The 23,186-nt window shown below is 40.8% G+C and overlaps 1 protein-coding gene across 3 annotated transcripts; it reads left to right on the plus strand.

Annotated features, from left to right (window-relative positions):
• The first annotated feature begins 3,901 nt into the window (after positions 1 to 3,901).
• On the plus strand, positions 3,902 to 22,140 carry LOC308639064 (uncharacterized protein). Of its 3 annotated transcripts, XM_081277036.1 has the most exons (5): positions 3,913 to 4,026; positions 16,003 to 16,178; positions 19,487 to 19,613; positions 19,794 to 19,854; positions 20,414 to 22,140. In XM_081277036.1, the coding sequence occupies exons 2-5, from the start codon at positions 16,065 to 16,067 to the stop codon at positions 21,912 to 21,914; spliced, it is 1,803 nt and encodes a 600-aa protein (XP_081133162.1). In that variant the 5' UTR covers positions 3,913 to 4,026; positions 16,003 to 16,064; the 3' UTR covers positions 21,915 to 22,140. The 3 variants fall into 3 exon arrangements, with proteins under 3 accessions (XP_081133164.1, XP_081133162.1, XP_081133163.1); XM_081277038.1 differs by lacking the exon at positions 16,003 to 16,178 and having other exon boundaries at positions 3,902 to 4,026; XM_081277037.1 differs by lacking the exons at positions 3,913 to 4,026; positions 16,003 to 16,178 and having other exon boundaries at positions 19,595 to 19,613; positions 19,794 to 19,849.
• The last annotated feature ends 1,046 nt before the right edge of the window (positions 22,141 to 23,186 follow it).

The following is a 23,186-nucleotide window of genomic DNA, read 5'->3' on the forward strand; positions in this document are numbered from 1 at the left end:
CTGCTGCTGAACAGGATTCAGTAAATTAAATCAGATTTGACAAGATAGAATTTAAATGTGTCATCATGAAAATGACTGAAATGCCTGACACAGGAAGGTAAATCTTCCAACTGCAGAGTTTACAACCATGCAGATTCATGAGCTTGCCAGGTAAGTAAAAATTATGAAGAGACTTCTATGGACCCATTTCTCAGATCTATTTTTTAAAATTTATTTTTTAGTTGTAGATGGAAACAATCCTTTTATTTTGTTTATTTTTTTATGTGGTGCAGAGGATGAAACCCAGGGCCTCGCTCATGCTAGGGGAGCGCTCCACCACTGAGCCACAACCCCAGCCCTCAGATCCATTTTTAATGTACATTGTGGTGTGGACTGGAAAGTCCACCAATGAAACTAGATTAATCATGCTGACTGTAGTGGTGAGTTATATGTTGATCCTATGGTAAACAGGTTTTCTGGGATTATATTTGAGGAAAACACAGAATATGAGAAACCTAAACCAGACAATCATGCTGACCCTTTGAAATTAAGACTACGTATCTGGACAATTGTCCAAATAGAAAGCTTGTTGAAATAGAATTTTTCTATACAGGCCAGTTGTTTACATAAGGTGTCCACCAATGCATGGTTGCCCTGATCATTCTACAATAGAAACTGGCACCTTTCCTAAGTATTATTCCTGAGTATTCCTAAGTATTATGCAAATGTCTGGTCACTACAGCACAAGAGGTCTAGAAATAGTGGATACATTTTAGGCTGGTCTCCTAGAATGGGCAAGAGCAATTACAGGAGGATTCTGGCACCTGGAGGTTGATTGGTAATACCCTAACCCTCAGTGAGATGGCACCCAAAAGGATGTTTGGATGTTTATCTTCTGCCTTCAGAATATTTACACCACTGACCGACCTAATAGACTCCTTAAATATGAGAATTAACAGAAAGGATGATGAATATCCTGTAGCCTGTATGAATACAACTCACCTTATGGCATCGCTAGTTGTTGCCGGCTGGTATTTCAGAGCTGCACTCTGCTGAAGTTCATGTTCGGGTCTGAAACAGGTGCATGCCAATGAACCAGACCTAGGCCAGCTCCACTCTCATGATCTTTGAAGTGACTACTTTAAATATTATTCCTTGCTTGTGTGATACAGTCTTTATGGCTCTGTTTCAAACTTACAACATGTGGATTTTCTTAATGTTTGACTTAAATTACTTCCCAGATCTTTCATAGTCAGATAAATGCTGATGCAAAACTTAGAACTGAGTTAAAATGCTCTAAAAAGCCACTGTAATAAATATTGTGACTGAGCCCTCTGCTCCATGGAAAGGCTGAAGCACCACGCCAAATGAAAATGTCCATGTTACCATTGCCAAGTACAAGGCTTCCCAATAAATCAAGAAAAGATGAAGAGTCTTCTGATGAGTGTTTGGCAAAAGAATAATAATAACCTGGATCTTCCAAGTTGGTTATGTCCCTGAGATAGTATGTTTTCTACTAATGCCTTTTGTGTTTCAAGAGTAGATCATGATGACCTCGGACCAAGAATCCAGTGACGGAAGGATATAATTTCCCAATTGCCTTCAAATATTAAGGGAGGGCTGGGGATGTGGCTCAAGCGGTAGCGCGCTCGCCTGGCATGCGTGCGGCCCGGGTTCGATCCTCAGCACCACATACCAACGAAGATGTGTGCCCACCGAAAACTAAAAAATAAATATTAAAAAAATCCTCTCTCTCTCTCTCTCTCTCTCTCTCTCTCTCTCTCTCTCTGCAGACCCTTATGGTCAGAGGAGCCATCACAGAACCCCCTCCCCAAAAGCTCTCAGTGTGTCCCGTGTGGTTATTTCGTGCAGCTCGGTTCCCCTGAGTGACCCTGAGTGTTTCCGTGTGAGGATGTGGCAGCAGTGATGCAGACAGGGTCCCTGTCCACTTTCTGACCCTTCGAGCTGTCTGTAGTGTGAGCCTCACCCAGACCAAGGCAGCCCCCCCTTCACTTTGAAACCATCCAAAACAGGGGGCGGGCAGGACACTTCTCATTAGTTTTCTGGCCAGGGGTGGGCAGGAGAGTTTCAAATATCAAATCCCCCTCCCAGGGAGCACTTGGGAGGCTGTTGGCCTGGACTTTCTGCTGGAGGATGAGCCCATCTCCAACCCCAAGCCCTTCGTGGCTGTCCTCTCGAAAACCTTGACATGGAAAAAATACACTGGAGGGGGACTTGTTCCTGACAAAGTGAGGTCAGTCTGTGCAATAGAGTGACATGTGTCAAGGGGGCAAGTGAGCTTGAGCTCACAGACATGGTATAAGACAGATGCCTGAAGCTTAAATCCTACAGATAATACTAAATCCTGCCGCAGTCTTGGCTGGGCACAGAATCACGAGCCACCACACAGCTTTGTAGATTCAAACAGCAATTCTTTATTCCCGAACTCACACCGGCCTCCACACACGTTCTCAGGCAATCCCAGTTCTGCTGCCACCCAATTCACCTACTCCACGAGGCTTTCTTCCCAAAATCCTCTCTGAATCTCAGGAGAACTCAATGAGAGCTCAGGCAGCAGGAACGCCCTAATTCCAGCAGCAATAATCCTCAACATGGAACTTCCCTAAAATCCAAGGTCTTAAACTGGGAACGCCCTTAATCCAAGGACCGGGATACTTCCTCAAACCTGATCAGCTCTAAACCCGGATCCGCCTTGGTCTTTGAGCAAGGTCACCTTACATGCAATGTCAACAGCGAAATCATTAACATGGGGTACGCTAGCAAGGAAATTTTGATGCGTCATTTCTACTTGGTAATGGCCCTCAGCAAAATCCTAGATACAATTTCCCCTATACATGCATGCCTATGATTGTCCTTCTATAAAACCTCAAAGTCCTTGTCAGCACCTGAAGACAGCATAAGGACAGGGTATCCTTGTCTTCCTGGTGTTAGCTGCACTGGTCAAAGTTCCTTTCCTGCTTTGCATCATGACCTTTTCTGTTTGATATTGGGGCAAACACCTGACCAGACCTGTGGGATCCCCAGAGTCAGGTCTCTGCATAAGACTTCCTAACAGTCGACGTAGAACATCTACACTAAGCACAAGGCACCCATTTTATTTCCACCGCACATTGCTGCCCTGGAGGATTGCCTTCCCTCCTCGCCCACGCTCTCTGCTGGGGATGGAACCTGAGCATCAGAGCCAACCCCAATTGCTTCCTTTCATCGCTCAGGCTGCCTCCTCAGAGCCACAGAGGCCAGGAGGTGATGAGAATTACTAAAATAGTTTTCAAATTGTTCTCATTTTTAGATATTGTGTATGGGTCATACATATGATGTCTTTAAATAGTGTTTCAAAAATGTGGAGACTGTGTCTTTCTAAGTCGCTTGAGGTCGCATCAGCTGAGTGGAAAAATATATGTATAGATGCAATATCGTTCTTTCTTTTTAAAGGTACTGGGGAATAAACCCAATGGGGCTTGACCTGGACCTCTGAGCTACATCCCCACCCTTTTCCTTTTATTTTAAGAGAGGGTCTCTCTGACCTTGGGCTCCTCCAGCCTCAGCCTCCCTGAGAAGCTGTGCTTTGTTTTTGTGTCAGGTTAAACCCAGGGCCTTGCCAAGCTCCGAAAGCAGTGCCAGGTGTCACCTCTGTACCAGAGGATAAGCCAAGGCTTTCCATCTGGATTAGTTCCCAGCACAGCCAGGAAGCTCCTCCTGAAAAGGGCTGGGGCCAAGAATCCGTCACTCTACCCAATTTCAGCCCGTGATTGGATGATATTAGCTGTCAGTCACGATGCAGAGGCGGGCCTGGAGGTCATCCATCCGGGAAGCTGGAGCAACTGTCCAATCAGTGCGCAGAGGAAGGGGAAGGGCCGGCTTCCGCAACATCGGGGGCTTTCTTCCTCACCCACCGGGCTACTCCTTCTCTGGCCGAGTTTCTGTTCCAGTGACCCAGTTGACTCTGCTGCTGCCTGTGTCCCCGGGTATCTCGAGGGCCCGGAAGTTCCTCCGGAGGACGCCGGGTCACCACGGAAGCCAAAAATGGTGAGTTTGCGACCAGGGCTGAAGGTGCGGGGTTGGGGCCCGGCGCGGGGGTGAGCTGCGGAGGGCGGCGGATTCCACGCTGGCGGGTGGCCCTGGGCCCTGTCCCCTGGTTCCCTGCGTTTGAAAGGGCGGCTCAGGTCCCTGGTGTCCCCTTTGCTCCCTACTGGTGGCCCGACCCACTCTTCCCAACGTGGAGGAAACAGGGCCACAAATGCACCCTCCTTCTCCCAGGGGAGCTCCTCCGGAGGCTGCTGTAGGTCCCCCGAATTGCAGGCGCCTCCTGCCTCTAAAAGCCACCTTCCCTCCACCTCACAGCTCGGCCAGACGTTCGTTCCTCCCACTCGGTCCAAATTGTCACTTTTCATCTAGTCACTTCCCACTCGTCCGCTAATTGTCACTTTTCATCTAGTGAAATATTGAAAAGCATCTTCCTTTCCTCCCTCTCTCCTTCCCTCCCTTCCTCTCTCCTTCCCTCCCTTCCTCTCTCCTTCCCTCCCTCCTTCCTTCCTTCCTTCCCTTCCTCCCTCCCTCCTTCCTTCCTTCCTTCCCTCCCTCCCTCCCTCCCTCCCTTCCTCCCTTCCTCCTTCCTTTCCTCCCTCCCTCCCTCCTTCCTTCCTTCTTTCCTTCCTACCCTTCCTCCCTCCCTCCCTCCCTCCTTCCCCCTTCCTCTCTCCTTCCCTTCCTCCCTCCCTCCTTCCTTTCCTCCCTCCCTCCTTCCTTCCTTCCTCCCTTCCTTCCTTCCCTTCCTCCCTCCCTCCCTCCTTCCCTTTCTCCCTTCCTCCTTCCCTTCCTCCCTCCCTCCTTCCTTTCCTCCCTCCCTCCTTCTTTTCTCCCTCCCTCCTTCCTTTCCTCCCTCCCTCCCTCCTTCCTTCCTTCTTTCCTTCCTACCCTTCCTCCCTCCCCTCCCTCCTTCCTTTCCTCCCTCCCTCCCTCCTTCCTTTCCTCCCTCCCTCCTTCCTTTCCTCCCTCCCTCCCTCCTTCCTTTCCTCCCTTCCTCCTTCCTTTCCTCTCTCCCTCCCTCCTTCCTTTCCTCCCTCCCTCCTTCTCTCCTTCCCTCCCTCCCTCCCCAGCCATAACTTGTGATCCTCCTGATTCAGCCTCCCACATATCTGGAATGACAGGCCTGTGCCACTGTCCCTGGCAAGAAGGACACTTTTGAAAGCATTTGTTTTCTATTTGTGAATATTATACTTGAGGGGAAAGAATAATCACTTAACACTTCCTTGTGTTTGCTCAAAATAACTGCTTTAAAAGGAATAAAGTCGTTGTTTATAGATCCCAGGGATATGGAATCCTGGGCTACATCAAGAGAGGATAACTGCTCCCTTTTCTGATAGTCCATGATGTAGAGTCACCCCAGTCGTGTAGTCCTGTAAGCACACAGGGTAATAATGATGTAGTGACAAAGGAGGCAAGGCACTGAAGATAGCCAGAAACAGTTTTATCTGGCTGCAGCCAGTCTCAGAGGGCACTGCTTTTGCTGTAATCAATCAATCCATCCCCTGAACCCCAAGTTCAGGTGGTTTCAGAATCTTATACCCAGCCTGTAAGGGGAGGGACTCAGAAGTTCACATTGTAATACTGACACCCTCAAATAACTCTCAGACCACACAGTCTCATTCCAGTTAAGCCTTTATTGCTGGCCAGTGGCAGACACTGTGCTCTCGAAACAATGAGATGGTCAGAGTGGTGCCACTGCCTTCAGTTGGCTCCATATTTAAGCACAAAAACCACAAATGGGATGTTTGGGGTTCAGGCAATGCCAGCAAGCCGGAAAGTTGTGGTCAGTTAGTCCCCAGTTGGTACCATAGATTTCTGTGTTCTTGGGGGATTTTCATGAACAAAAGAATGCATACTGCCCCAGTCATGACCTTTTTGAGTGTCATGGCTGAGTTCACAAAATGGAGTCAACATAGTCAAGTTGTGACATCACACACATAAAAGCAGCTTTTTCTTTCTCTGTTCTGGGCAAGTTAACCCTTCAAGGACAGCACCTGAGAAGGGGAGAGCTTCTTCTCCCCTTTCTTTCCTCCCCCACCAGCTGTTTCCATGGAGCCCAGTTGGTGACTTCTCTGTGAAGCCCAGCTCAAGGCCAGAGGCCTTGTTTTCACATTTCTATGAACTACTATACTGGATACAAGTGTGTAAAAAACTAGTAAGGGAAGTTTGAGTCCAGCACTTGGAGTGCTAATTTTTTTCATACTAGAGGCCCAGTAAAATAGGGCAACACAAAAATAGGAAGTTTGTCTACACTGAACTTTTTTGTGGACACTCTTTTGTTGACAGTTCTAAAATTAGCCATGGTGAAGATTTCTGGAGAAACCCAGTTAACATTTGCTGTGAAAAAAGGGGATGCCACTATAATAATGTCTGATTCATTTACTGTCCTTCATCCCCAGCTCTTTTCTATATGATTTTCAGAAAGGATCTGGCTATGTTGCCCAGCCTGGCCTGAAAGTTGTGATCCTCCTGCCTCAGCTTCCCAAGCTGTTGGGATTAAAGGCATTGACAACCCCAGCTGTAGAAAATAGTTCATTTAAACTGAAATATTAATGACCATACTAAGGAACATGGATTCAAGTTACCTAAATGATGTATGTGTCCCTCTTTTCTTTCTTTCTTTCTTTCTTTCTTTCTTTCTTTCTTTCTTTCTTTCTTTCTTTTTCTTTCTTTTCTTTCTTTTCTTTCTTTCTTTCTTCTACCAGGGATTGAACCCAGGGCCACTTGAACACTGAGCCACATCGCCAGCCCTTTTTACATTGTATTTTCAGATGTGATCTCACTAAGATCCTTATGGTCTCACTAAGTTGCTTAGGCTGGCTTTAAATATAGCAATCCTCCTACCTTAGCCTCTCAAGCTGCTGGTATTACAGTTGTGTGCCACTGTGCCTGGCCTACATGAACTTCTATAAAAGGAACTTGTGTATCACTGCATTAACCAATTGCTTTGGTAGGAACGTCAGATTGATGGGGTACAGAAAATAAAATAGAGAAAATTTCTTCTCTATGTCTGTTACTGCATTCTGAGCTTTGGTAGATTTTGGAGACTAGGCATCTGGTAAGGTTAGTGATATATTCTGAGAAGTTTCAAGAATTGTGGTCTGATACAGAAATCAAGATAATTGGCTATGAAAGGACTTAAGATCGCCCAAGATAATTATTGCTCTCCATACAGAACCCTGCCTTTCCACCCTCATGGTGGTCTGGTTGGCCAAAGTCAAGTACTTTGAAGGTTCTTTGATGTAGATGCAACTGTATAGAGAACTTGAGTTCACAGCTTCTCCTTTTATCTTCCTTAGGTGTAGACACCATGTCAGATGTCTTGGGAAGAGGTTCCTTTTGGACACCTCCCAGTATCCCATGTCCTGAGCAACTATCCTCTCCTGGAGCTGCCACAAAGTGCCCACAGGTGCCCTGTGCCTAGCCCACTTGGCAGAACATCCCATTTGCAGGCAAGTCCTCCCAAGGACAGCAGACACCTCGTTTTCAAGCATGTCCGCTGTTACCTTATCTAAACCTTGAAGGAGCCTCTCGTTTGCAAGTAGGCCCTTCCAAGGACAGCAGACACCTCATTTTCAAGCATGTCCGCTGTTACTTATCTATACCTTGACAGAATATCCCGTTTGCAGGCAGACTCCATCAAGGACAGTAATAGTAACGCAGTTACATCTGATTCTCTACATCTCCCTCCTTTTGTTTTTGTAAATGAGCCTTAGCAGAAGCGATAAGAGAGGTTTCATGTTTCAGTTGCCTTTGCTTTTTCCAGCATTGGATGACTATATACAAAACAAAACACAAAACAAAAATTATTACAGTGTTACCTAAAGAAGCTGACAACAAGGTAGAAAAATGACTTAAAGGATTTAAATTAGCAATACTTGAAGTCAATTTTTGTAAAATATCAGATCCTGTTAGTTCAGGGAATGCCTTACTAAAGGTGTCCATAATAGTCTTTTCCAAATTCATAATATCTAAAGTTAAATTCTGATGTCCATTTAACCGTCTTTTAACAGTTTTCCAGGAATCACTGGTATTATATGGCACAGGAGTCACACAAATATGAGAAGAATTCTAGTCACACTTCAGAACACTTCTGGTAGCCAAGATAGTCACTTGATCGCCAAGCCAGGAAACAGTATGTTGTAAATTGATCACATCTGTAGTCAATTGAGAGTTTAAGTCCTTTTGTTGTTACCATAATAAATGAGCATCTTGATGCCATGTTCTCACGAAATCCGCAGTTTGAATGTCTTGATGCAAAGCAACACTAGCTATCGCAGCAGTGGCAGTTACAGAAGCAACTACAAGGAATGAAGCTATAACTATTCCTATTAATCGTAGAGAGCAATATAACAAAACTTGAACAGCATTGTACAAATGAGTAACAGACAATGAATCAGAGCAAGGATGAGTCAAACTAACAGGCACCCACAATTCTGTGCGAGCTTTAACAATAACTAAAGAATAATTATTAATTTCTATTAATTCCCAATTAGTTCTATTTACACATTGAGTAAGATAACAGTCTATACATGATATTGTTCCCCAAGTTACATTCCATTCCCAGTTTCCAATCATAAGAGAATAAGGGAATTTAACACATGCAGAAGCAAAATAAGTCAGATTATTACGTAGATGTACTTCAAAAGGAGAGGAACGGGATACACCTAGCGTGAAATTTCCAGTCCATACAGTGAGTTTCCCAGATACTGCCCATAATTTCCATATATCCCCTTGAATATTGGAAAACCTTATATGCTGTAACATTGGAGGGACCAAAGCATAATGTTGCATTTTAATTGTCTCATTACCCCAAGCATTTATTGTCCCATTATGTCGATGCCATCTTAAAGTACGATTTGACCAACTTTCTATAAATTCAGAATGATTAGGACTCCACCCAACTATAGTGATATTTTGATATTTGACTACTGTTTTAGGGTGATGATCATGACATTTTTCCCACTTTAAATGAGTTAAAAATGTTTCAAAATATTTAGCTGAACATAAAGGAAAATGAGTCCTGACAAAACATTCTTCAGATGATAGCCATGATTGATTAACATACATACTAGAGGTATTAAATCCTCGGGAAGATATCATGACAGTAAAAACAGCAGTAGGATAACTATGATAATTAACTCCCCAACTATTATAAGAAAGAGAGTTGTTATGTGCTATAAGAGGCAAACAGGAAGAACGAGCCCCTATACACAATGGGACTCCTTCAACAGCTACAGTTATATTAGAAATATTATACAGATTTTTATGGAATGGAATATTTTTAATTCCCCCACATACATGAGGGGGGAAAATTAGTATTATTAGTACACACACGAACTTCAGGTTTTCCCCAGAAAACACTGCGCACCAAAGGAGGGTTAGGAACATAGGCCCAATAAGCAAAAGAATGAGCAGAAACTATACTTACCTGGCAATTAATAACTGCAAGCATAGCTAATAAAAGATTAACAGGATTTAAAGGCTGATTTGCCCTTTGAAGCGTTTTTTTTCCAGCTTCTTGAGTCAACTTTTTTATCTGTCCCCAAGTTGGGTCCGCTGTTCTCGTTGCCATTGTAGAAGTTCTCTGCATTGCCAGCTCCTGAAATTGTCTGACAAATGGGTCGCTCATTCTGCAATTTGATAAGCCTTGAAGGTACCTAGAAAGGTGTTTTACCTGTAGAAATAAGAGCAAACCCCCTTCCCATGTGGTGCAACAACGTAGAAATCCATTCTTTATTTTCATCCCTGTTCCACATAGGTATTTCCAATTTTTAGAAATAATGGCTGAGATTTAAATGTAGAGAAATGTTGCTGGGCTGCAGGAACCTCAGAAGCTGACCAGACATTTAAAAAATTTAAAGTTAGTAAAGTTTTATGAAGTATATTTTGAGGTGTATAAACCATAGCCATATCCCCCCTTATTATTTTAGTATATATTCTCTTAACGTACGATTTGCCCTTTCTATAATAGCTTGACCCTGACTATTACAAGGTGTGCCAAATGTATGTGTAATGTCATACTTTTGTAAAAATGAATGTAATTTTTGTGAGGTATATGCAGGTGCATTGTCAGTTTTAAGTTCTTAAGGAATTCCCATGATAGCAAAACAAGATAATAAATGAGAAATGATTGTATCAGCTTTTTTTTTTAAGATAAACTGTGGCCCACAGAAAATGAGTATGAGTGTCAATAGTATGATGTACATATCTTAGTTGTCCAAATGACTGAATTATAACAACATCCATTTGTTAAAGGGCATTAGGATGGAGTCCCCTTGGATTAACACCAGGAGGACAGTAAGGAATATTAAAAGGAGCACATGATGAACAGTTATTTTGTATTTTTTATAAAGTCCTTTAGTGTTTGTATGATGTAAAGCATGTTCTACATGAGCCTTTTGTAAGGGGAATAATAGTTGATCAATATTTGGATTTTTTTCTAGTTAATGGTCCTGGCAGTGTAGAATGTGCTCTAATATGAGTAAAATATACTGAAATTTGGCCTACTATTTTTGTTGTTATTTTTACATGTAGTCAGATAGGACATAGAGTCTTATCTTAGATAAGTAGGGCTCTTTATAAATTTAAGAAAAGTGTTGTAGTATTAAAGTTTATTATTATTACTTTTAAATATTATATTATAAATTTTATATAAATAATTGTTTATTTGAGTAAAAACTAACACAATATAACACATCTAAAACATGAAATAAAGAAAGGCTGAAAACTTTTAGCTTTTTTTAGAAAAATAGAAAAATGTTCTTGTGTTTTATAATATTAACCTTTAAGTAGATAAGGCTCTCATTAACTTAAAAAATACATTTAAATTGTATCTCAGTGTAAAAAGTAACATAAAACTTTATATATCTTATTGATAATAGGCCCAGTTATAGAACATTAAAGGATATAAATAAATCTGCAATGTGTTATTTTTATAAACCTAAAATTACCATGCAACCTTTTGGAGAACACCAGCTTGATATAATTTTTTTAAAGCTTTTATCTTCATGACTTATATACCTGGAAAATATGAACACATTTAATATACAAAGAAGAGTAATAGTACCATAATTACTATTGATGTTTTTATATTAATTAAGTTTAGCTCTTAAAGAAATAACATAATAGAATATTGCAAAATAACAGTTGTTATTTAACCATATTTGTATAATCCTTAATTTTTTCAAGATTATTTGTTCAAAAATTTACATATATAGCCAACGTACACAGACCTTCTTTATCACTTACTTAAAACTATATAGCCAACATACATAGACCTTCTTTATCACTTGTTTAAATCCTTTTATTTACTCACTTCCAGAGACACATTTTTTTTATTAAATCCATATCTAGAACCTTTTAATTTTTTTTAACCCCTTTTTTATTTACACTTTGAAACAATCTTTGTAAATTTTTGAATTTAGGCAAATTATTCCATTTTAATAAGAGATATTTTGTTATTTGTAGTACACAATTAATCACATTTGTTTACCATATTATGAAATTATAGTGTCTAAATATTAGGGATGATAAAGAACCATTTATTTATTTATTTATTTATATTATTTACCAACTTAAAAAATTATTAATAATGTTATCTAATGTAATTTAAGGAGTTAAAAGCATTTAATGGTATATTTAACATTTAGCACATTAACCTTGTAAATCAATCAGATATTTAACAAATACTCATAAACAAATAATCTTATGTCTAATTAATTTACTTATTTTATCAAAACATTAGACAAGTATAATGAACTGTGTTAGCCATTTTTTTTTGTTGTTGTTGAAGAAAAGTCCTAGAACCAAAGCACATCAGTCATTAACATGTTAAAGACATCTTATTTTTTATCTGTTTACCCAATTTAAATTGAACCATTTAAATCTGTGAATTAAAAATATTTGGATCTATTTTTTTTAATTTTTATGAGTGCTCTTTACATATATATCAATCTTTATATCATGTACATGATATATGGACATACACACAAACAGACATACAACACATAATACAAGTGTGCACACATAACACAATAAAGGCCTTGTAGCCATTTTAGGTGAAATTTCCATTGTAATGTTTAAATACTCCTCAGTTGATCAAAAATAGAACTGATCAGAAAAACATTAGCTTAGGTCTGTAGGGTCAAAATTATGAGCTCAAAAAATACAGAATCTAGGAAAAAGCAAGAGTCCTAGAAAAAATGATTGGTCGGTAATTAAAAAGTATCATAAAATTTATTTATATATTTTATTTTATTTTTTACAATCCCTTTTAAAATGACCTGCTTTTCCACAATTGAAACAAGTTCCTGATTTATTAGGTTTAAGGGCTCCAGCCATGGCTGCAGCAAAAACAGAAACTTTGATGTATAATTCTTCCCACTCCAGCACAAGCTCTCACATATTCACTCAATGAGGCGTTTTGCCCTTTTAATGGCCCCCAAATATGCTTACATTCAGGATTTGCATTTTCAAATGCTAATGTTTCCAATAATACCTTTGCTATTTGATCTTGACTCATTGCCCTCATGTAAAAAGTACGGGGTCTTGCAAGAAAACCAGTGTAAGGTTCAGTAGCCCCTTGTATAGTTTTAGTAAAGGAAAGTTGTGCCTGACCAGTGGGTATCACACATCTCTAAGCTCTTAAGAAAACGTGTCAAACTTGTTGAAGATCTGGATCTGTATATTGAGCCTGTCTCTAAAGGCACGGTAATTACCTTCCCCCATTAACTTATCCTCCATAGGTCCCGGGGGATTTTGAACTTCACTCTCTCCAGCTTGTTTTTGTGCCTCATCTTTCCATCACCTTCTCAATTGTAACTACTGAGATCCCTCCAAAACTGTTTTGGTTAATGCCTCCCAATCCAAAGGAATAAGTAGTTTAGAAGTTCCCAAATTTTCTAACATATCTAACACAAAAGGAGACTGAGGGCCATATTGAAAGACAGTAGCTTTTTTTTTTTTTTTTTAAGAGAGTGATAGAGGGGGGGAGAGAGAGAGAGAGAGAATTTTTTTTTAATATTTATTTTTTAGTTATTGGTGGACACAACATCGTTGTTTTGTATGTGGTGCTGAGGATCGAACCCGGGCTGCACGCATGCCAGGCGAGCGCGCTACCGCTTGAGCCACATCCCCAGCCCCAAAAGACTGTAGCTTTTAAATCCTTTATAAACTTGTATTCCACTGCAGTATAGTGAACATCAATCATAGGGGATTTTGAAGGTTTTGTTGTCTAGTTATAGGAAACAAATGTTGTGGATCAACAAAACAACCAGGAGGAGCTGCACGATCATCATCATCATGTATCATAGTAAGAGGAAATGAAAAACATTGTTGTTTTCTACCCACATTAACTCTATACTCTGTCATTGGAAAGAGAGAAACATTAGAAGGAGTAGTAGGTTTGAGAGGACCTTTGCTTTTTTAATTTCATTTTATCCACAAAGGCCCTCCATAATTTCTTTCATATTGGAGTCACTATCTGAACTTTTTGAATCTTCCTCATTGCCCAGATCTGATTTAGGAGAGTCATCTATAGTATCACAAATATTTTCTTTGGGCTCCGTTTTGTTATCCTTATTATTAGATTCTGATGTATTAACTTGTCTTTCACAAAGAGAGCCCTTTTCATTATTGCTTTCTAATAATTGTAATGCCTGAGTAATAGCACTACACAATGTCCAAATCTTTAAAGAAATAACATTTCCAGTCTGATGCTGCTTATGGAGCTCTTTCTGAACCAATTTCCATTCCCCTAAATTTAACTGGACCTTAGTTTGATACTGGAACCAGTGACAATGACATTCTATAATTTTAAATAACTCCTTGAGTCTCTTATGAGATGTTTTCACTCCTATGGAATATAATAATCCCTGTAGTAACTCCACATATTGTTCCTTTAAGGACTGGGAGTTTCCCATGTTAGTTCTGAAAGTCCCCCTAAAGTCTCTTTCAACCTGGGGTGATACCTTTCGATATTTGTTAATTCTGAAAGTCCCCCTAAAGTCTCTTTCAACCTGGGGTGATACCTTTCAATATTTGTTAGTTCTGAAAGTCCCCCTAAAGTTTCTTTCAACCTGGAGCGATACCTTTCGATATTTGTTAATTCTGAAAGTCCCCCTAAAGTTTCTTTCAACATGGGGTGATACCTTTCAATATTTTGTTAATCCCAAAAGTCCCCCTTTCGTTTTCTTAACCCGGGGTGCTTACCCTTTTGGTGCTGGATCCTGCCGACTACGCCAAATGTTGCAGTAATTCACTTGCAGGTCAGCATGGGAAAAGAAAGAAGAAGAAGAAGCAGAGCAAGCAAAGCAACAGCAGAAAAAAAAGTCCTTTATTGTGTACAAGCAATCTTTTTATAGTATTGTGAACAAAGAAGGCAGCCTTCCAACATCAATAAATCAGGTCTTTCAGGTAATTAAACATAGCATACAAAAGTTTTACTTTCTAATCAGAAGTGACCCGCTTCTCATGGCTAATCTATTCTCGGCCCGGAGTATGTTGAGCTTGCTCTTTGTTAAGAACAGATAATAAAATTTTTCTCAGTGCCCTCCTAGCCCACTTGGCAGAACATCCCGTTTGCAGGCAAGTCCTCCCAAGGACAGCAGACACCTCGTTTTCAAGCATGTCCGCTGTTACCTTATCTAAACCTTGAAGGAGCCTCTCGTTTGCAAGTAGGCCCTTCCAAGGATGGCAGACACCTCGTTTTCAAGCATGTCCGCTGTTACTTATCTATACCTTGACAGAATATCCCGTTTGCAGGCAGACTCCATCAAGGACAGTAATAGTAACGCAGTTACATCTGATTCTCTTCATCGGGGCTATCAAGAAAGAAAGAAAGAAAAGAAAAAGAAAACACCTAATTACCTAATTTACCTTTTGCTACCCCTGAGTATATATACAAAGTTTGTAAGATTCAGTCTTGTCTTTTCAGTGATTTCAAATTGAAATCCAACCCTAGATTCCAAAATGCCACATAAGATACAGAGAAACTCTGTTTTGCATTATTGCTGCAGAATTTGAGTCCAATACTATAAAAATAGTGGTGGATAAATTTATGAATGTGATTTCAGGAAAACTAGTAACTGTCCTTCACAAGGTGATGAATTTGACAAAGGATGACATTTTTTCACTGTTGTTGTCTGGACTTGGCAGGTTCATGTTAACTGTGTGGTTTTTTGGTATCATGAATGGAACCCAGAGTTGCTTATCCACCAGCCCCTTTTAGATTCTTTGTTTTGGTACAGAGTCTTGCTACATCGCCTAGTGCCTCAGACTCCTGAACCGCTGGGTTACAGGTGTGCACCATCACTCCCTCTTCATTGTAAAATTTAAGGACAATTTTGGCAATACCTGAAATACCCAATTATGATCATTTAATCGCTGAATATCAGTGAAATAGTAATAGTAAATGACACTCGTTTTCTGGAAAGGAGCGATACGTCTGTCTAAATAAGGGTGCTGATCCCCTCAAGAGCACTCCCAGTATGTCACCTGATTCCTGTTCCCTCCTAAGTGCCTCCTCCTAGGGCCAACCCTTTGGGAGCTGGCCTTTTATCTTATGAAATTTGGGAGCAGCATAAATGCCCTCTCTATTCTCTCTGTCCTGTACAACATTTTGGCTGGTCTTAGATACAGTCCATTCAATTTTTTGAAAACTATTTTTTGTTGTTGCTGTAGTCTGACAAAATGCCTATTTATTTATTTTTATGTGGTGCTGAGGATCTGAAAGTTTAAGAATGTAAAGGTTAAGTTCTGTTTTCTTGGTTGAAGTTCTGTTTTCCTGAAACCTGAAATTTATGTGGGTGTCAAAACAATTCCCGGAAAAACCGTTAAATGTATGTTGAGGAATGTCTCCTGACCATCTGGTTGCTCTGTACAAACAACCCCTCCCGCATTCCCTGACCTCCACATGAACTCCCCAGTTCAAACAATGTATATAAGCTCTGCTTAAGTTGTTCTCGGGGCTCTCAGCTCCTCTCAAGTGAGCTCTGAGCCCCAGCATGCTGGACCCCCAATAAACCCTCTGCTGTTGCATGAGACAGTCTCTTGGTGGTCTCTTCCTCCGATGCTCACCCGACCTTAACATCTGGAGGTTCCATCGAGATCTGGCAGTGGCGGACGGGAGACACCAACGGACTCCTCTTGGGGTAATAAGGCGCCTCTTCTCGTACGATTTTCAGTTTAGGGCTTGGCAAAGTGGCTGTTGGTGAAGAACGTGAGTTCCCCCCCATGGTGGCTGACAGACGTGTCATAGAGCCACAGGCCACGTCCCTGGGGGACGCCTCGGAGGACTCAGGAGGTTGAGGAACAAATAGTCTCCTCGACTTGGTTGTATTTTACCTCTGATTCGGGGACACTATTGTAGGTTTTGCCAGCTACTCAGTTTTGGTCTCTGTCTCATACCTGTGTTGGGCATCTGTTGTCTGTCTTTATTGTCTGTGTCATTGCTTTCACTGTTTTTGCATCTCTCATTATGGGACAAAGCACCTCAACTTCTCTGTCCCTGACCCTTGATCACTGGACTGAAGTCCACTCAAGGGCCCAGAATCTCTCTTTTTCAGTAAAACGCCGAACCTGGCAGACTCTCTGCACATCAGAATGGCCCACTCTCAGAGCTGGATGGCCCCCAGAAGGATCCTTCCAACTCCCTCTAATATGAAAAACCAGAGATATTGTCTTCCAACCGGGGCCACATGGCCATCCATATCAACAGCCATATATCCTAACTTCGCAAGACCTCTGCGAATCTCCCCCTTCATGGGTGAAGCCTTTCCTTGTCCCTACCCCCACTCCTTCCCCCACTATTCTATCACTCAAACCCTCTCCACCCTCCATTCTCCCTGAGTCTCAAGATTTGACCCTACTGGACTCTCCTCCTCCCCCTTACCCCTTGCCCTTCGATCCCCAGCACTATCCGAATTGCTTATATTAATTAGCTCTGTACCACACAGGACGTTTCTAGGACATGTAATAGAGGTGCAACCAATAAAGAAGTTAACAGTGATCTGGGAGCCTTTCTCACTTCTTGTGAACTCATGAAAGGAAGGGTATAAAACCCTGAAAAAGAATGTTTGCCTTCTGAGTAGCCAATTTCTAGTGTTGGAATGGGTGTAAGAAATTGAGTACAGGGCTGGGGATGTGGCTCAAGCGGTAGCGTGCTCGCCTGGCATGCGTGCGGCCCGGGTTCGATCCTCAGCACCACATACCAACAAAGGTGTTGTGTCCGCCGAGAACTAAAAAAAAATAAATATTAAAAATTCTCTCTCTCTCCCTTCTCTCTCCTCTCTCACTCTCTCTTAAAAAAAAAAAAAAAAGAACTTGATATTGTAGACTGCGGATTTCCAGGTTGTGGTTTCATCAACACCTTCTGTTACCTTCCTGTGGTTAATGTAGGTTTACCTTGCCCTTCTTTCTCTGTTTTTCTGAAGTGGCAGTTTCAATGATTGCTTTTAGCTCTTCTTTTCTGAAATGTGCATTGGATGACTTAGAAAGCAATACAGGACCACCTCTGGTGTTCTCTAAGAATTTCCTAAGATGGACTTTTACATTTTTTCCTTCAAAATGGTCACCTTTTCTCTTGAGTCCCCTCTTTGTCCTGTGTCTGTTTAGAGTCTTGTGTTTCATGTCCCCTTCCCTGGAGGCTTTTCAACTGCTTCTGATCTATTTTCTGCTTCAGCCCTCATGTTCTTTGAGCATACATGGGATTTCACTGGTGGTGCACTTGTAGGGGTGTGGTTTATGTCCTGTGGAGTGTTGCTGTGACCCTGAGACCTCAGTGTGCTTCTCATTTGCTTCAAGGTCCATGAAGCCCTCCTGCCTGCATCATTGTCCTGACAGAGTTGGGCTGATGTCTCTGAGTGTAATTGTGGATTCTTCATTGTTTTGGGCGGTTCTGTATGTTTTCAGTCCTTGAGTATGGTTCTGTGTCACTTGCAGGGACATTTTCTTTTTGCCAGTTCCGTCACTGTGCAGACATCATAACATGCTTACAGTTGTGAATGGTGGCCTTTTTACACCCAGACTGTGTAGGATAGTTCAGGATTCTGGACTACAAACTTGTTACTTTACCACACTCTGGAAGAGCTTTTGCTTCATGTTTGTTTGCACCACCTTTGCTACAGGCACCATGAATCTCTTTCACAACAGACAACCATTGCACATGTGGCCCAACCTTGATCAAAATGTCCTTGAGCGGAGCATTGGTATGTGTCTCATGACTGTACATTATGGTAATGAACTGCCTGCTGTTAAGAACAGTTTGACAATCATTGGACATTTATTTTTACTATGAGACTTAGAAATGTAGTGCCTTGGGCTGGGGATGTGGCTCAAGCGGTAGCGCGCTCGCCTGGCATGCGTGCGGCCCAGGTTCGATCCTCAGCACCACATACCAACAAAGATATTGTGTCTGCCGAGAACTAAAAAATAAATATTAAAAATTCTCTCTCTCTCTCTCTCCTCTCTCACTCTCTCTTTAAAAAAAAAAAGAAATGTAGTGCCTGCTGTTTATTAAGAAGATTTTTTGAGAGATATAAAACTTTGTAACATTGTCATTTGCACAAGGTGACATTTTTGAGTCATTGAGTTATTTCTAAGACACATGTCATCTTTGCACTTACCCCATTCTGCTTTGACAGTAACCACAGGAAATTATCAAATTGTTGTGTTCATTAATAAATAAGTTAATCAAATAGAGAACTTATGTTTGTTTTTGTCACTTAATAGTAAGCTAGTTGACTAAATTTGTTCTGGAGTAAAGCATCTGCAAAGTTATAATTGTTCTCTGTATAATCACACAGGATGAACTCAATCTCCACTTACCATATTGTGACAACCTGTGTGAAAGGTTGTCTAAATGTTGTCTATGAAGGAATCTCCTTATTGACCCTATTCCCAGAGGGTGTGGGTGTGGGCTGGTTGTAGGCATTTCTTTAAGTATGGAATGATAGACTTTCAGAGGAAACAAGGCATTAGTAAATACCATGTTGTTTATATTAACCTTGTAGGTACAGGGAGCCAGTGTAGTTTGCAGAATCTCTCTCAAATGCTTAGTTTCATGATTCCTGCAATTTCCTACTCATCACCTTTCTTTTCTAAAGATAAGTACTATCCGAATTGCTTATATTAGCTCTGTACCACACAGGATGGTTCTAAGACATGTAATAGAGGTGCAACCAATAAAGAAGTTCAGAGTGATCTGGGAGCCCATCTCACTTCCTGTGAACTCACCAAAGGAAGGGTATAAAGCACTATAAAAGGATGTTTGCCTTCTGAGTAGCCAATTTCTAGTGTTGGAATGGGTGTAAAAAATTGAGTACAGTAAAGATTTGTTGGATCAAATCATGGAATTAATCCAGAGGCCAGGGAATCATGTGGACATCATGCATGTTGAGTGTAGATTTCTCATGCTGTCAATCTCTCCTGGCCTCCACTATACATTTGTGGGATATTTCAGATCTCAGTGACCTTGGAGGATGTGGCAGTGAACTTCACCCAGGAGGAGTGGACTTTGCTGGATCCTTCCCAGAAGAACCTTTACAGAGATGTGATGCTGGAAGTCCTTAGAAACCTGGCTTCTATAGGTAATAATGATGTTTTTATAATTAATCAAATAGAGAATTCATGTTTATTTTGGTCATTTATGTAGAAGGTGAAAAGGGAATCAGTTGGTGAACTGTTGCAGCATAAATGGCACCTAGGTTTTTGCAAAACATTTCTAGCTCCTAAATATTCATAAAGTTTGTTCTGTTCTCTCATTTTAGGAAACAGGTGGGAAGACAAGACCACTGAATATCAGATTGAAAATTCTGGAAGCAATGTAAGGTAACTGTACTCACAAGAGGAATTCGTGAGGGAATCAGAAGTGTCATACAAATTTTAAAGCAAACTAACTGAAAAAGTATGCATAATATGAAATGTATTAATTCTTATAATATTTTTTTTACCAGAAATATATACTTAGCTGTAACAGATATTCAGTCTTTTCAAAGTATTTGACATGCCAAAAGTACTATGAAATTGCATATGTGAATATCACTATTTGGATAATAGCCACACAGAAGCTGTGTTGCAAAGGATTGTTTCCTTTCAATCTCTTTATTTTCAGGCAAATTGAACAAGTCAGAAAACCTAGCCTTTACCTGATGTTGGTAGTAATGTAAGGATCTATAAATACATAAATAATTTTGAATGAATTAAGCATTGATTATGTGTTGGTCACTTCTTCAAAGAAGTCATGGTAAACTTCAAAGCCACAGAATAGTGTGGGGAAACCTTCAAATCAATTCCAATTCCTTATTGAACATAGAAAAATTTTAATAGAGTAAATCCATGTGACTTCATTATGTGTGCAAAAGACTTCATATGACCTTCATTCCTTTAGGCAGATCACATCTCACTCTGGACACAAACACTACAAGCTTGAGGAATGTGAAGAGAAGCCATGTGAATTGAAACAATATAGGAAATCTCTGGTTTCTCTCAAAAGCGTTCACACACAAATGTTAATACAAACGGTAGATGGATCTTATGAAAGTACAGTATGTGGAAAAGTCATCAGTTGTTCCAATGACATTGAAAGACATGAAGAAAGTCATACTGGGGGGCAACCCAATGAATGGCAACAATGTGTTGAAGCCTCTTCTTATCCCACTGGTGTTTATAGACACATGATACCACACAGTGGAGGTAAACATTTTCAATGGGACATATGTGGGAAAGCCTTTCTTTTCTCCTCTTTATTTAGAAGACATGAAAGAACTCATTCTGGAGAGAAACTCTATGAATGTCAACAAGGTGTTCGGACCTGTATTTCACAGACAAGTCTTCAAAGGCACAGGATCACACACACAGGGGATGCACATTTCAAATGTAAGATATGTGGGAAAGACTTTGATTATTCCAGTTTACTTCGAATACATCAGAGAGTGCACACTGGGGAGAAGCCCTATGCATGTAAGCAGTGTGGCAAAGCCTTTTCTAGATCCAGTCACCTTCAGTCACATGAAAAAACTCATACTGGAGAGAAGCCCTATGATTGTAAGCAGTGTGGGAAAGCCTTTGCTACATCTGGTTCCCTTCAGAATCATGGAAGAATGCATACTGGAGAGAAGCCCTATGTATGTAAGCAGTGTGGCAAAGCCTTTTCTAGATCCAGTCACCTTCAGATTCATGAAAAAACTCATACTGGAGAGAAGCCCTATGATTGTAAGGAGTGTGGGAAAGCCTTTTCTACATCCAGTTCCCTTCAGATTCATGGAAGAATGCATACTGGAGAGAAGCCCTATGAATGTAAGCAGTGTGGCAAAGCCTTTGCTACATCCAGTTCCCTTCAGATCCATGGAAGAATGCATACTGGAGAGAAGCCCTATGAATGTATGCAGTGTGGCAAAGCCTTCACTACTGCCCATTTCCTTAAGATACATAAACGAACTCATACTGGAGAGAAGCCCTATGAATGTAAGCAGTGTGGCAAAGCCTTCACTCAGTCCTCTCACCTTCACGCACATGAAAAAACTCATACTGGAGTGAAGTCCTATGATTGTAAGCAGTGTGGCAAAGTCTTTGCTAGGTCTGGTAACCTTCACAAACATGAAATAATACATACTGGAGAGAAGCTCTATGAATGCAAGCAGTGTGTCAAAGCGTTTGCTACATCTTCTCAGCTTCACAGACATGGAAGAACACATACCAGAAAAAAACCCTATGAATGTCAACAATGTGGAAAAGCCTTTATTACTCCCTTTCACCTTCGGATACATGAACGAACTCATACTGGAGAGAAGCCCTATGCATGTAAGCAGTGTGTCAAAGCGTTTGCTACATCTTATCAGCTTCACAGACATGGAAGAATACATACCAGAGAAAAGCCCTATGAATGTTAACAATGTGGAAAAGCTTTTGCCACATCCTGTCTGCTTCACACACGTGAAAGAACAGATACTGCACAGAAATTGTATGCATGAAAACAATTGGTAAACTTTTCTGTTATTACTGTTTCACTCATATACATGTAGGACGTTATTGGAGAAAAATCCTTTGAATGTAAAACCTGGTAAATCAATATTTCATGTCATCCTCAAGACAAGAAAAAGCTCACACTGCTGAAAATGTGTGTGTGTGTGTTTGTGTTTGTGTGTGTGTGTGTGTGTGTGTGTGTGTGTGAGAGAGAGAGAGAGAGAGAGAGAGAGAGACTGGGGATTATGTCTGATTGTGCTCTACACTGAGCTACATTCCAGTTACTTTTTATTTTGAGACAGGGACTTGCTGAGTTTCTTAGGGTCTTCCTTAGGTGCTGAGGCTAGCCTCCAACATTGATCCTTCAGAATCCACCTCTCAAGTCTCACTAATTAAAGGCAAACACCACCACATCCAACTGAATAACTCTTTAAATATAAAAAATATCACAAATCATTCCATTTCCCCTGTTGTCTCCAAAGCCATTTTAATCACATTGAAAAAAAAAAAAACAGTCTGTGGGGGATTTTCTACATCCTGTCAGCTTCCCATTCAGCCCTGTTTTCATTTTCATATATGAAAACCCTCACCGAGAGAAGCCCTGTGAGTGTGAGAAATGTGGGAAATCTTCTAGTTATCTCAGTATTTTACTAAGGACTTGGAAGATTCTTTTGGAATAAAAAGTATAAATCCTATGCAAGTAAGATTAAAAAGGGTTCAGCTGTTCTAGTTTTGTTCAGTTGTATGAAAGGACTCATACTGTAGAAAATACTGAGGATAAGCCATGTGGGGCAGTATTCAGCTTTCAGAGTTTTCCTCAAAGATGTAGAGAATTCATATCTGGGAAGATCCTTTTACTCTCTTTAAAAATTGTAGTAAGACTTTCAACTTTCCAGGTCCCTTTGAACAGCATTTAAGAAATCACACTAGATCTCCGGTCGCCCAGTTCACTTTTGGTTGTGACCCAGTAACCGGTCCTCGGTGATGGAAATCCTTCCTCTAGGTTTTGGTGCACCCCAATTTTGCTGGAAATTCCTAACAAGATAGCTTTTGGTGGTTGTACCTCGATATTCACCTGCGCAGTGACGCAGTACAGGGGGGTGATGCACTCTATTCACTGCCATCTTCTCCCCAGAAATGCAAATCAAAACCACCCTAAGATACCATCTCACTCCAGTAAGATTGGCAGCCACTATGAA

This window comes from Spermophilus citellus (genome assembly GCF_964194105.1).
Source record: "Spermophilus citellus genome assembly, chromosome: X".
NCBI classification, from domain to species: Eukaryota; Metazoa; Chordata; class Mammalia; order Rodentia; family Sciuridae; genus Spermophilus; species Spermophilus citellus.